Below are 14,101 nucleotides of genomic sequence, written 5' to 3' on the forward strand. Positions count from 1 at the left end.
TGCTAAAAAGAACTGTGAACAACACACACACACACACACACACACACACACACACACACACACACACACACACACACACACACACACACACACACACACACACACACACACACACACACACACAATGCAGATATTTTAAAAGAATGGCATATTATGTGCAGGACATACTGTATTATTATATAAGACATGTGCAGCTAGTTTAGTCTTGAACAAAACATATTTTACGTTCACCACTTTTAATGTTGATCATTTCTTTTGTGACAAACTTCTATTTTGTTCAAGCCATGTCCCTCATAAATTGGACACACAAATGTTCACACTGCTCTAACTATTCTCTCACAAGAGCATTACAATGTTTGTGAAGGACACAAACTCAAATCACTCTACAGCTAATATACGAGGAGCACATTTATTGAATGATTGTTAGCCCACTGAGTTTAATTAGGTTTGCTCGGGCCTTAAATTGGTCATATCTATGTCCAATGTGATGCTCGTTGTGGTCTAACCATCTGGCTTTCTAAAGTAATAGTGTAGTCATGCATATCTGACTGAGCCTGAAAGCACACTGAATTGCCAATTTAGCCATTTTGTCTCAAACAGGGTGATTTAAAGCTGCGCTTGTGGTCGTCTCAGTAGTGATGATGTGTGTTCAGTGCAACAGTGCTCTAATTTACCTCAAGTGTGCTGAATGTGCAGCATGTTTTCTGTTGACTTCCAAAAATCTGATGAGCCTGATGAAATTATATATATTTCTTTTTACAAATAACACCGTGAAACTCATTTGCCAAAAATATACTTTACTTTCATTTTTACTCTCTATTCTATTCTGTAGCTGTGTGATTGAATGTAATATATGAATGTAGGAATACTTTTACGAAACTAAAGATTGCACTGAACTATGGGTGGCTTGTGTCCGGACAGAATTATATGCAAGCTTGTGTCCGCTACAGAATAAAGTCCTAATTATCTTTTTTTATTTTTTACTCTCACAGTTCTGGCTTTTCTTTTTTAGCAATTGCAAGATCTAAACTCGCAATTGCGAGAAAATGTCAGAATTCAGCTGACTTTTTCCCTCAGTATATATCTCGCAATTCCTACTTTATAATGCAGAAGCTATAAAAGCAATCCGAAACAAACAGCGTTAGCTTCTGTGTCTTCAGTAAACAATAGCCGTCAATATCAGTAATTCATTTCTAGCCAAAATAATCTTAAATTTGGTTACATGTCGTTTTTGCCAAAATAACTTGCGAGATGTATGATGTCCCATCATGTAAGCAAAGTGAACAGTGATTACAAGGCGATTGGTTTCATTTCTTTGACATGTTCGTAGCCTGTGCGTCTATTCTTGTCTGGTTAGATGTCTATTAAATTTTCACTGACAGTCCAAATTCAGCCTTGTTTTAGCCTGGACGTCAGGGATGTGTTTGGACGGCTATTAGACGTCTTTTAAATGCAAAATTGCTTGCTGGGATGTTAGATTGGGGTTGGATACCATGGTGCAGGTGTGGCTACGTATGTACGCATTTCCTGAATCGCTATTCTCCTGGTAGTTCTAGAGAGAGTTTGCCAGTTAGCCGGCCCGGCCGGTATGGTTCACAGACCTGATGTCTCTCCCTGGGAGATTCCCATCAGGAAGGACATTCAGTCACAGGCTGGGGACAAAATATATCACCCCTGGCCAGAAATATGAAAGCTGAGGGTTTGGCCACTGAGAGGAACCAACTCTTGAACTCTGGTCTCTCAACCAAGCTTGTTGAGACCATCTTAAACTCAACAAGGAAATTGTATGCCTTTACACTTTTCACTTTATGGTGGAGAGAAAACCAGTTGGACCCAGTTAACTATCAGGGGTGCGTTTCCCGAAAGCATCGTTATCCAACTATGATCGCAACTTCCATTGAACTCTATTGGTAACGACGGAACTTGCGACCATAGTTGGCTTTGGGAAATGTACCCCAGGTTGGTTCAGTGCTGGAGGTCCTTCATAATTGTGAATCCCCATAATCATAATCCCCCTCCACGCTAAAGGTTTACAATACGTAGCTTCCCGGTCAGCAACATAGTGTCTGCCCAGATCTGGTACGCATTGAATCCACATGTACCAGATGTGGGCCGGATCTGGGCAGACACTATGATGCTGTCTGGGTTAACATGCACCTTTGGGTGTTTGATCTTTGGGGAGACCCTCTGGTATCTCGTTTCCTTTGTGGCGCACTGAGGCTAAGGCCTGATATTCATGCGAGAGTTCCAGCCTTGTATTTGCCTGTGACTTTAGAGTGGTTGTCCCTGGCACCCTTTGAGCCCATTGAATCTGTTACAGAGAAGTTCCTTGTTTTCAAGACAGCTTACTTGCTCACTATTACCTCTCTTAAAAGGATAGAATATATGCAGGTCCTCTCTGTTGCCTCCTCCTGCCTAGAGTTTGCTCCCGTTGGGGTCAACACTAGACCGGGATACGTGACTAACATAGCATGCTCAGTTGTTTTGCACACCTTTTATCCTCCTCCATTTCAGTTGGTGCAAGAGAAACTTACGTCCACCGCTGTGGTTCACCCAGACAGGGTTCCCAAAGAATAAGCAAGTGGATTATTGAGGCTATTACTATGGCTCTATAGCTTACAAGGCGCGTGACCTTCCTTCACCTCTAGTCGTAAGGGCCCGTTCTACTAGGAGTATGCTGGCCTCTAAGGCTTTATTGTCAGGAGTTTCCATCCAAGAGGTGTGTGATGCGGTGGGCTGTTCCTCTCCGCACACATTCATCAGATTCTACCCAGACAGCAACATAGTGTCGGCCTAGATCCGGCCCACATCTGGTACCAAATGTGGCCGGATCTGGGCTGACACTATGTTGTTGTCTGGGTACTGCCAGGATTTGGACTGCAGTGGGTATTAACGTTCCCATAGCGTCAACAATCTGACGAAGCGTTGAGTTCTCTCGAAAGGGAAAGTCTCAGTTACGACTGTAACTCTGGTTCCCTGAAAAAGGAATGAGACTCTGTGCAGCCTTGCCATACTTCCCGCATGCCCGTGAGTGACTTACTTCAGTCAATCAGAAGCTGACACGGTTTGTTTCAGGTATCCTTTATAGCTTCAGAGAAGTTCTTTGCTTTCAAGACAGCTTTCTTGCTCACTATTACCTCTCTTAAAAAGGTAGGAGATCTGCAGGCCCTCTCTGTTGCCTCCTCCTGGCGAGAGTTTGCTCCCGTTGGGGTCAACCCTAGACCGGGTTACTTGACTAACAGCATGCTCAGTTGTTTTGCACGCCTTTTATCCTCCTCCATTTCAGTTGGTGGACCAAGGGAAACTTAACTTGGGTTGTCCAGTTAGGGCACTTGAGTGTTATGTCCACCGCTCTGCCCAGTGGCGTAAGATTGACCAGCAGCTGGTATGCTGTGGTTAACCCAGACAGGGTTCCTAAAGAATAGGCAAGTGGATTATTGAGGCTATTACTATGGCTATACCTTACGGGGCACATTTATGAAAAGGGAATGAGACTCTGTGCTGCCTTGTCATACTTCCCGCATGCCTGTGAGTGACTTATTTTAGCCAATCAGAAGCTGTCGCTTTTTGTTTCTGGTATCTTTTATAGCTTCCGCGGTACGCCTTCATGTGTCACGGGGTAACGTTGCACCAATGAGATTAAAATGATTCAACACATGCTTTAGATGGCTTACAAAGAGGAAAATGCAAAATGTTACTCGAATATGTTTATTATTAAGTGTTGTACTAATAATACTAAAAAAACAAACAGACAATAAGCTGTTGAAACGTGAAGCCAGAAACACTGGGACGATGCAAACAACACAATCTTTCTACATTGACATTAACAGACGTGACACTGATGGACACATTTCCTGCAGTGACTGTATATCACAAGTGAACACAATTAAAAAAGAAAAAACACTGAAAAACTTTAAAAAGCATTGTGCATAGTTCAGTCATCACCTAACCTCTCTGCTGCTTAACACTATTTCTGCTAACAACGAAGTGCAAAAAATGTACATCTCTCATTAAATTAGCTCACTGTTGCACTGAAGGGTGTTGTCATTCGTTCCCTTGTTCTATAAGGTTTGTTGAATATGTGTGCATGTGTGTGTACTTATACAGAAACCCGTGTTCGTTTAACTCAATACTAGGGTCAAGTCCATTGGCATCCCTTAAAGGTTTTCCAGAGCTTTGGCCCAGTCGGCCGACGCAATCCTCTGCAGAACCGGCCCGCGGTACGGCACTCATACCTCACCCACCCACACCACTGTGTTCCCTCTCTTGATGTCTGACACCTCACAGTGAGGGCCGCTCTGTTTGCCGTCCAGAACGAACAGGGACTCGGTCGACGACGTGACCAAGTAGCGTCCAAACACCCCGCTGGAGACCACCACCCTATTGGCGTCTCCCCAAGGCCAACTGGTGGCTGGAATCGGATCCTTGACATTCTGAAGGGCTTTTTCTCTCCCCGTCGCCAGGTCCGAGAAAACCAGCTCCGACCCCTCAGCCGAAGAGGTCACGACCACGTACTGGTTGGCCTCCGTGAAGGAGGGCTGAAACTCCAAGTCTGCGAGTTGAATCGAGACATCCACTTCATGGCTGATCTGCAGCTCACCGCTGAAGGAGATGGTCTGGACTTGGAGTTTGCCACGTCGTTTATCCACGGAGACGACGAAACGCCCGTCTGGAGAGACGAACGGCCGGCCGTTGATGTTGGGATTGGGTCCGATGACTGTGTCGCTTACGCTGTCAATGAGAAGCTGCGAGCTCGGAGATGAACTGTTCTCGACTTGGCACTCGATAAAATAGTAGCCGCTTAAATGAGTGTAGGCCATGCTGGCTGGAATACAGCTGTAGTTCTTCAGACTGATGGTCTTGACGAGGCGGAGGGTCTCAAGGTCGATTTTATGCACCGCAGGCTCCCATTTTAAGTAGACAAAGCCAAACCTAAGATGACAATTGTCAAAGACAGGTTAATGATCTTTCTGGTGATTTATTAAGTGCTGCCCTGTTAATTACAACCATCATTTACTCACTTCCAATTTTTGGAAGAATTATGTTGAAAATCTGACAGAGGTCATGCACGCTGAGCAGTGACGATCGTTTCGTACCTTACGTGGGTGATAATGAGGTTGGTGGGAGGAATGTAGAAATCCTCCACTCCTTCAAACGGAGTGTGAACGATCTGACGCTGCTCCACTGCACTCGCAGAAGTGATCACCTCAAAAATGGAAACAAGAGAAAGTAATATTACAATCATGTAGAGCAGGGATGGGCAGCTTCAGTCCTGGAGGGCCACTGTCCTACAGAGTTTAGCTCCAACCCTGAAAAAATCACCTGCCTGTAACTTTCTAGTAATCCTGAAGACCTTGATTAGCCTGTTCAGGTGTGTTTGATTAGGTTTGAAGCTAAACTCTGTAGGACAATGGCCCTCCAGGACTGAAGTTGCCCATCCCTGATGTAGAGTGTCTTAAATCTGACCTGATAAGCAAAGATCTTAAAAGAATAAATAACATATTCTGTTGTAATATAACAAATGAAATAATCTATGAAAACAGTGTGCCGTTCAGTCTGTGCAATGAATGATGCTTGCTTTGATATTTTATTATATAATGACAAGACATTACATGAATTTACTCTAAATAGTGGTGTAGAACTGTCCTAGAGGCCCATGATGAGTGTTCATGCTCATGCTCATGGTGTTTTCCCAACTCCCTTTACAGTTAATCATCATGTATAATACAGATTAATTTAAAACATAGCTACTCCTCTAGTCAGTATTCAATCATATTGTTTGGCAAATCAATTCATCTTTAATGGTAACACTTTAGTTTAGGGTCCAATTCTCACTTTGAAGTAGTGGCTTATTAGCATGCATACAGTTGTTATCGAAATTATTCAACCCCCATTGCAAATCAGGTTTACTGACAAAATGTACAGACTTTTAGTAGTTTCCAATGAACAAATCAAACAAAAGTAATTGAAATAGCTCAACACGACAAATGTTTCAAGTGGTTTCCCCAAATTCAACTGAAAATGCAACGTTTAATGACTTCTGCAGTCTCAAAATTACAAGTCGCCTGACTTGTTTTCCCCCATCCGGGTTAGTTTTTGTTTTATTGTTTACTAATTAAAAGCCCTTCATATCTGTAACACTGAGTCCTCGCCTCATCCCTTCACCCAACCCTGACAATATCTGCAAGTACAGTTCTTTAAAACTACTTTTAAGATTTAAAGTACACAACGGGTGCACATTCAATACAATTAAGCACACTTTAATTTCACAAGTGTATAAAACCAAGCCATTCATCACGCCACATTTGTATTTATAATATGTCATAGGATATTTAGCAGCTTAGATCACAAGGATTATGCTGAAACCGCTTGGAAACCATGCCTCTAGAGAAAATGCTGTTTTGGGCTTGTTAATAAGTGTCCAGTGCAGCTGATTATGAATGCAAACTATGAGTTGTTAGTTTGTGAATTAGTGTGATGAGAGCAGGATCGGAGCCAAGTGCACACATGCGGCTGTATTTCCCCCTCACTCTCCTCAGGCCTAATTTGTTTAATCTAATGAGCTGACAAGCAGGTTCAGATGTTTGACTAAGAATATTGAGCCATTTAAAAAAATGGGTTTGATATTTCACCTCTCAAGCTGAGTACTGCCTCCGGGCCCGACAAATTGCCCATGCCCGGGTCAATTGCACGCATTCAAAATGAGTTGAATATTATCAAGCCATTTATTTGTGGTGTGAATCCATATCCCCTGCAGCCGATTATGCAGCTTCCCGTTAAAAGTGCTCTTTAGCATTTCTGAGTGATTCATAGCAAACGTCTTCATTATTCTGCGTGGCTGGCGCTCTGTGGGCATGCTGAACAAGCAAATACACCTGAGGACTTTCCCACTATTTAATAAAACGTGAATTATTCATGTGTTTGGGGGCTGGAAATACACATTGTTTGTTAAATAAAAAGCCTTTCATTTGCTCTGTCTTTGAGGCTGTGTGTTTCTCATACGTGTGCGTTGACATGAGGACAGTGCTGATCAAACCTGGCAGAGAATAAAGTGGGAACCAGGCAAAATTTTTACACATAACGTAGAAAGCGTCTCATTTGCATACAGTTCTAGTCAGGAGGTCTACCTGACAGGGAACTGAAATTAATACGCGTGCAATTAAACAAGCTGCAATTGGTGCAGAAATGTATGTCAAACAAAGGCTGTCACACATTTACACCTAACGTTCAAAAATACAGGCTGTTAGCAGATAAACAGCCTCTCAAACACCACTGATTGAACTCTCAGGCTAAAAAACGTCATGACGTGATGAATGTGTGAGCTTTTTAATTTGTTTGAGAGTCTTTAAGATCTCTAAGATCTTAACAGGGTGAAACATAACTCGTAACTCGAAACATAAGCAAAAGCTCACCTGTAGCGTAGAGCGGGACTTCAGCAGGTCTGTCCAGCTCAAGACCCACAGCTGATCGTGAGATTTGTCGTAGAAGAGTTTGACGGGCATGGCGTCTGTTTCCACAGCCTGTCATTCCAACAGAGAGACAGGGAAATTCATTCACTTGCTTGTCAAGAGCAACTGCGATAAGTGAAGCACTCACTACAATTTATTTTGGCAAGTGACCTAATGAAGGACGTGGTTTCAGTACGAACACTTTCAGGATAAATGTAAGCTCCAAATGAAGCTGAAGCAGAACCGAATCTCTCCAATGCCCAGTTTACAGCTGGTATTGAGATGTGTTTTGGTGGATCGGATCACACGTAGACGAGGGAGACACATTCCCGTTTACACCTGGTGTTTTAATCCGTCCACTTTAACCACTTCTGTCCTGATTTCTTCAGAGGAGGGTCTATGGGCGGGTAAATGTGTGAGCTTTTTCAGATCTTTAGATCTAATGGACGAAATAAGCTCACGCAATTTACATGAGAACGCGAAAGAAGAACACACGGAGAACATCAGCTTTAGTTTCTACTCTTATAGTCACAAGACCAGCCGAACGCTGTGAGTGTGTGTTAGAAATCAGGAACGCTGAGAGAACATTACATTTTCTCTTCAAACCAAACTTGGGTCTCCAGCCGATAAAGTTTAAACCCGTCTGGCTAGAGCTCTTTCCATAATGTTTACGTTTTAGGTCAGAAGCATTTTAATACCAGATGTACAGAGGCTCTAAGCACACAGGAGTGATGTTCATTCCATCCATCCATCAATCAATCATTTAAACTTTATCGGCTGGAGACCCAAGTTTGGTTTGAAGATGAAAAACGTAAAGCACAATTTTCTCTCACCGTTCCTAATTTCTCACAGCGTTCGGCTGGTCTTGCGTCTGCCAGAGCAGAAACTAAAGCTGATGTTTATATGTAAATTGTATGAGCTTATTTTGTCCATTAGATCTAAAGATCTGAAAAGCTCACACATTTACCCGCCCATAGACCCTCCTCTGAAGAAATCAGGACAGAAGTGGTTGAAAGTGGACGAAAGAGACGGATTAAAACACCAGGTGTAAACGGGAATGTGGCCCCCGTCTACTTGTGATCCGATCCACCAAAACATCTTAATACCAGCTGTAAACCGGGCCTTAGAGAGGTTTAATGTGGTCTGGACTCAATTTTAAAGAACCCTATATGCCAAAAAAGTTCTATATAAGGATAAATGTCCTAAATGATTGCATAATCATTTTTGTTGTGCTTTAAAGACGTACACTTATTTGAACACTTTTACACTTTTTTTAAGTGATAATGCTGTTTAATTCATCAAATCGAACTAAAAATTAATTAAAACTACAATAATTCAAACTAAATCCCTAAAATGACCTCATGATGTGACCTTTTCCTTCAACCTTTTCCTCTAAAAGTGTTGTTATTGAACCAAGTGAAAACTGCACTCGCAATCTGAATAACACTCATGTGATTACCGTCATCACTGCTGAGAAACTTACAATAGTGTTTGATTCATGAAGAAAAAAGCTCTTGATTAAAATATTACTTAGGATTGTCTGTAATCAATACTTGAGAACTAGAAATATAAAGTTAAAAACAACCTTGTAATACTTTGTAGATGCTGAACATTTTATCACAACTTAATTTCATTGTTCTAAATTTTCCATGCACTTAAATATGTTAAACTGAAGTTCATTTATTTGTTTTGAGACTACATGAATCATCTAACTAACTGAAACTGCACATGTGGAAACTGAAATTAGGTGTCACTGCATCAGATTTGCATGTAAATACTGAGAGACTGTGTAAGCTGAAAGATTCAAAGTTAGATTTACTTGCAAAAGAAACAACCTCTCTTTAGATGCAACAGAGATCTCATTAGTAATTGCATTATCATGTAAAACAGAAGCATTCTCAGCACTGGATGTAAGCATGCACTTCCATCATTAGTTACAAATGCTGCCTGATTGTCGGGATCATATGGCGCTGTCGTAGTTTGTTCGTCGCTGAGTCCCTGTGATCATGTTAGAAGGATTTATTAGCCATGATCCAGTGACATCCACACGACCCTCGACACGCTCTGCTTTCTAAAAGCGCTTTCATCTTATGCTTTCCATTGTTCGCTGTTGCTATGTATTATTGATTCTTCACCCATATAAGAAAATCATTCATTTATTTTGCAGCATTGGATAAGAGAACAAGTAAAATATGAGGAGAAAACATGATGTGACGGAAAATCTAGTTAAAATTCTTAGTGGATTCACTTAAAATAGAGGAAAACACGACTTTTGCCGAAGTCTCCTGCTTATCAGATGTTTTTTCCTGTGGAAAAGACCCCAGAGATCTCACATGTGTCTCCTCTAAGAGACCCCAGAGATCTCACATGTGTCTCCTCTAAAGGACCCCAGAGATCTCACATGTGTCTCCTCTAAAGGACCCCAGAGATCTCACATGTGTCTCCTCTAAAGGACCCCAGAGATCTCACATGTGTCTCCTCTAAAGGACCCCAGAGATCTCACATGTGTCTCCTCTAAGAGACCCCAGAGATCTCACATGTGTCTCCTCTAAAGGACCCCAGAGATCTCACATGTGTCTCCTCTAAAGGACCCCAGAGATCTCACATGTGTCTCCTCTAAAGGACCCCAGAGATCTCACATGTGTCTGCTCTAAAGGACCCCAGAGATCTCACATGTGTCTCCTCTAAAGGACCCCAGAGATCTCACATGTGTCTCCTCTAAAGGACCCCAGAGATCTCACATGTGTCTCCTCTAAAGGACCCCAGAGATCTCACATGTGTCTCCTCTAAGAGACCCCAGAGATCTCACATGTGTCTCCTCTAAAGGACCCCAGAGATCTCACATGTGTCTCCTCTAAAGGACCCCAGAGATCTCACATGTGTCTCCTCTAAAGGACCCCAGAGATCTCACATGTGTCTCCTCTAAAGGACCCCAGAGATCTCACATGTGTCTCCTCTAAAGGACCCCAGAGATCTCACATGTGTCTCCTCTAAAGGACCCCAGAGATCTCACATGTGTCTCCTCTAAGAGACCCCAGAGATCTCACATGTGTCTCCTCTAAGAGACCCCAGAGATCTCACATGTGTCTCCTCTAAAGGACCCCAGAGATCTCACATGTGTCTCCTCTAAGAGACCCCAGAGATCTCACATGTGTCTCCTCTAAGAGACCCCAGAGATCTCACATGTGTCTCCTCTAAGAGACCCCAGAGATCTCACATGTGTCTCCTCTAAGAGACCCCAGAGATCTCACATGTGTCTCCTCTAAAGGACCCCAGAGATCTCACATGTGTCTCCTCTAAGAGACCCCAGAGATCTCACATGTGTCTCCTCTAAGAGACCCCAGAGATCTCACATGTGTCTCCTCTAAGAGACCCCAGAGATCTCACATGTGTCTCCTCTAAGAGACCCCAGAGATCTCACATGTGTCTCCTCGAAGAGACCCCAGATATCTCACATGTGTCTCCTCTAAAGGACCCCAGAGATCTCACATGTGTCTCCTCTAAGAGACCCCAGATATCTCACATGTGTCTCCTCTAAGAGACCCCAGAGATCTCACATGTGTCTCCTCTAAAGGACCCCAGAGATCTCACATGTGTCTCCTCTAAAGGACCCCAGAGATCTCACATGTGTCTCCTCTAAAGGACCCCAGAGATCTCACATGTGTCTCCTCTAAAGGACCCCAGAGATCTCACATGTGTCTCCTCTAAGAGACCCCAGAGATCTCACATGTGTCTCCTCTAAAGGACCCCAGAGATCTCACATGTGTCTCCTCTAAGAGACCCCAGAGATCTCACATGTGTCTCCTCTAAAGGACCCCAGAGATCTCACAAGTGTCTCCTCTAAGAGACCCCAGAGATCTCACATGTGTCTCCTCTAAGAGACCCCAGAGATCTCACATGTGTCTCCTCTAAAGGACCCCAGAGATCTCACATGTGTCTCCTCTAAGAGACCCCAGATATCTCACATGTGTCTCCTCTAAGAGACCCCAGAGATCTCACATGTGTCTCCTCTAAGAGACCCCAGAGATCTCACATGTGTCTCCTCTAAGAGACCCCAGAGATCTCACATGTGTCTCCTCTAAGAGACCCCAGAGATCTCACATGTGTCACATGTGTCTCCTCTAAAGGACCCCAGAGATCTCACATGTGTCTCCTCTAAGAGACCCCAGAGATCTCACATGTGTCTCCTCTAAAGGACCCCAGAGATCTCACATGTGTCTCCTCTAAGAGACCCCAGAGATCTCACATGTGTCTCCTCTAAGAGACCCCAGAGATCTCACATGTGTCTCCTCTAAAGGACCCCAGAGATCTCACATGTGTCTCCTCTAAAGGACCCCAGAGATCTCACATGTGTCTCCTCTAAAGGACCCCAGAGATCTCACATGTGTCTCCTCTAAAGGACCCCAGAGATCTCACATGTGTCTCCTCTAAAGGACCCCAGAGATCTCACAAGTGTCTCCTCTAAGAGACCCCAGAGATCTCACATGTGTCTCCTCTAAGAGACCCCAGAGATCTCACATGTGTCTCCTCTAAAGGACCCCAGAGATCTCACATGTGTCTCCTCTAAGAGACCCCAGAGATCTCACATGTGTCTCCTCTAAGAGACCCCAGAGATCTCACATGTGTCTCCTCTAAGAGACCCCAGAGATCTCACATGTGTCTCCTCTAAGAGACCCCAGAGATCTCACATGTGTCTCCTCTAAAGGACCCCAGAGATCTCACATGTGTCTCCTCTAAGAGACCCCAGAGATCTCACATGTGTCTCCTCTAAGAGACCCCAGAGATCTCACATGTGTCTCCTCTAAGAGACCCCAGAGATCTCACATGTGTATCCTCTAAGAGACCCCAGAGATCTCACATGTGTCTCCTCTAAGAGACCCCAGAGATCTCACATGTGTCTCCTCTAAAGGACCCCAGAGATCTCACATGTGTCTCCTCTAAAGGACCCCAGAGATCTCACATGTGTCTCCTCTAAAGGACCCCAGAGATCTCACATGTGTCTCCTCTAAAGGACCCCAGAGATCTCACATGTGTCTCCTCTAAGAGACCCCAGAGATCTCACATGTGTCTCCTCTAAGAGAACCCAGAGATCTCACATGTGTCTCCTCTAAAGGACCCCAGAGATCTCACATGTGTCTCCTCTAAAGGACCCCAGAGATCTCACATGTGTCTCCTCTAAAGGACCCCAGAGATCTCACATGTGTCTCCTCTAAAGGACCCCAGAGATCTCACATGTGTCTCCTCTAAGAGACCCCAGAGATCTCACATGTGTCTCCTCTAAAGGACCCCAGAGATCTCACATGTGTCTCCTCTAAGAGACCCCAGAGATCTCACATGTGTCTCCTCTAAAGGACCCCAGAGATCTCACAAGTGTCTCCTCTAAGAGACCCCAGAGATCTCACATGTGTCTCCTCTAAGAGACCCCAGAGATCTCACATGTGTCTCCTCTAAGAGACCTCAGAGATCTCACATGTGTCTCCTCTAAGAGACCCCAGAGATCTCACATGTGTCTCCTCTAAGAGACCCCAGAGATCTCACATGTTTTTTCCTCTAAAGGACCCCAGAGATCTCACATGTGTCTCCTCTAAAGGACCCCAGAGATCTCACATGTGTCTCCTCTAAAGGACCCCAGAGATCTCACATGTGTCTCCTCTAAAGGACCCCAGAGATCTCACATGTGTCTCCTCTAAAGGACCCCAGAGATCTCACATGTGTCTCCTCTAAGAGACCCCAGAGATCTCACATGTGTCTCCTCTAAGAGACCCCAGAGATCTCACATGTGTCTCCTCTAAAGGACCCCAGAGATCTCACATGTGTCTCCTCTAAAGGACCCCAGAGATCTCACATGTGTCTCCTCTAAGAGACCCCAGAGATCTCACATGTGTCTCCTCTAAGAGACCCCAGAGATCTCACATGTGTCTCCTCTAAGAGACCCCAGAGATCTCACATGTGTCTCCTCTAAGAGACCCCAGAGATCTCACATGTGTCTCCTCTAAAGGACCCCAGAGATCTCACATGTGTCTCCTCTAAGAGACCCCAGAGATCTCACATGTGTCTCCTCTAAGAGACCCCAGAGATCTCACATGTGTCTCCTCTAAGAGACCCCAGAGATCTCACATGTGTCTCCTCTAAGAGACCCCAGAGATCTCACATGTGTCTCCTCTAAGAGACCCCAGATATCTCACATGTGTCTCCTCTAAAGGACCCCAGAGATCTCACATGTGTCTCCTCTAAGAGACCCCAGATATCTCACATGTGTCTCCTCTAAGAGACCCCAGAGATCTCACATGTGTCTCCTCTAAAGGACCCCAGAGATCTCACATGTGTCTCCTCTAAAGGACCCCAGAGATCTCACATGTGATCCCCTCTAAAGGACCCCAGAGATCCCACATGTGTCTCCTCTAAAGGACCCCAGAGATCTCACATGTGTCTCCTCTAAAGGACCCCAGATATCTCACATGTGTCTCCTCTAAGAGACCCCAGAGATCTCACATGTGTCTCCTCTAAAGGACCCCAGAGATCTCACATGTGTCTCCTCTAAGAGACCCCAGAGATCTCACATGTGTCTCCTCTAAAGGACCCCAGAGATCTCACATGTGTCTCCTCTAAGAGACCCCAGAGATCTCACATGTGTCTCCTCTAAGAGACCCCAG

At 44.3% G+C, this 14,101-nt stretch overlaps 1 protein-coding gene across 2 annotated transcripts in view; it reads right to left on the minus strand.

The window, feature by feature from the left end:
• Positions 1-3,689: 3,689 nt before the first annotated feature.
• The window catches only part of fstl4 (follistatin-like 4), a 124,561-nt gene continuing 114,149 nt past the window's right edge, over positions 3,690-14,101 (minus strand). For both annotated transcript variants that reach the window (XM_056242751.1, XM_056242750.1), the window contains 3 exons: positions 7,413-7,520; positions 5,097-5,206; positions 3,690-4,932 (listed from right to left, as the gene is read on the minus strand). In XM_056242751.1, coding sequence (XP_056098726.1) covers positions 4,230-4,932; positions 5,097-5,206; positions 7,413-7,520 — 921 coding nt within the window. In that variant the 3' untranslated portion in view covers positions 3,690-4,229. The remainder of the gene's footprint in view (positions 4,933-5,096; positions 5,207-7,412; positions 7,521-14,101) is intronic.

This window comes from Rhinichthys klamathensis, unplaced genomic scaffold (assembly GCF_029890125.1).
Source record: "Rhinichthys klamathensis goyatoka isolate OS25496 unplaced genomic scaffold, OSU_Roscu_1.1 h1tg000750l_1, whole genome shotgun sequence".
In the NCBI taxonomy this organism is placed as follows: domain Eukaryota; kingdom Metazoa; phylum Chordata; class Actinopteri; order Cypriniformes; family Leuciscidae; genus Rhinichthys; species Rhinichthys klamathensis.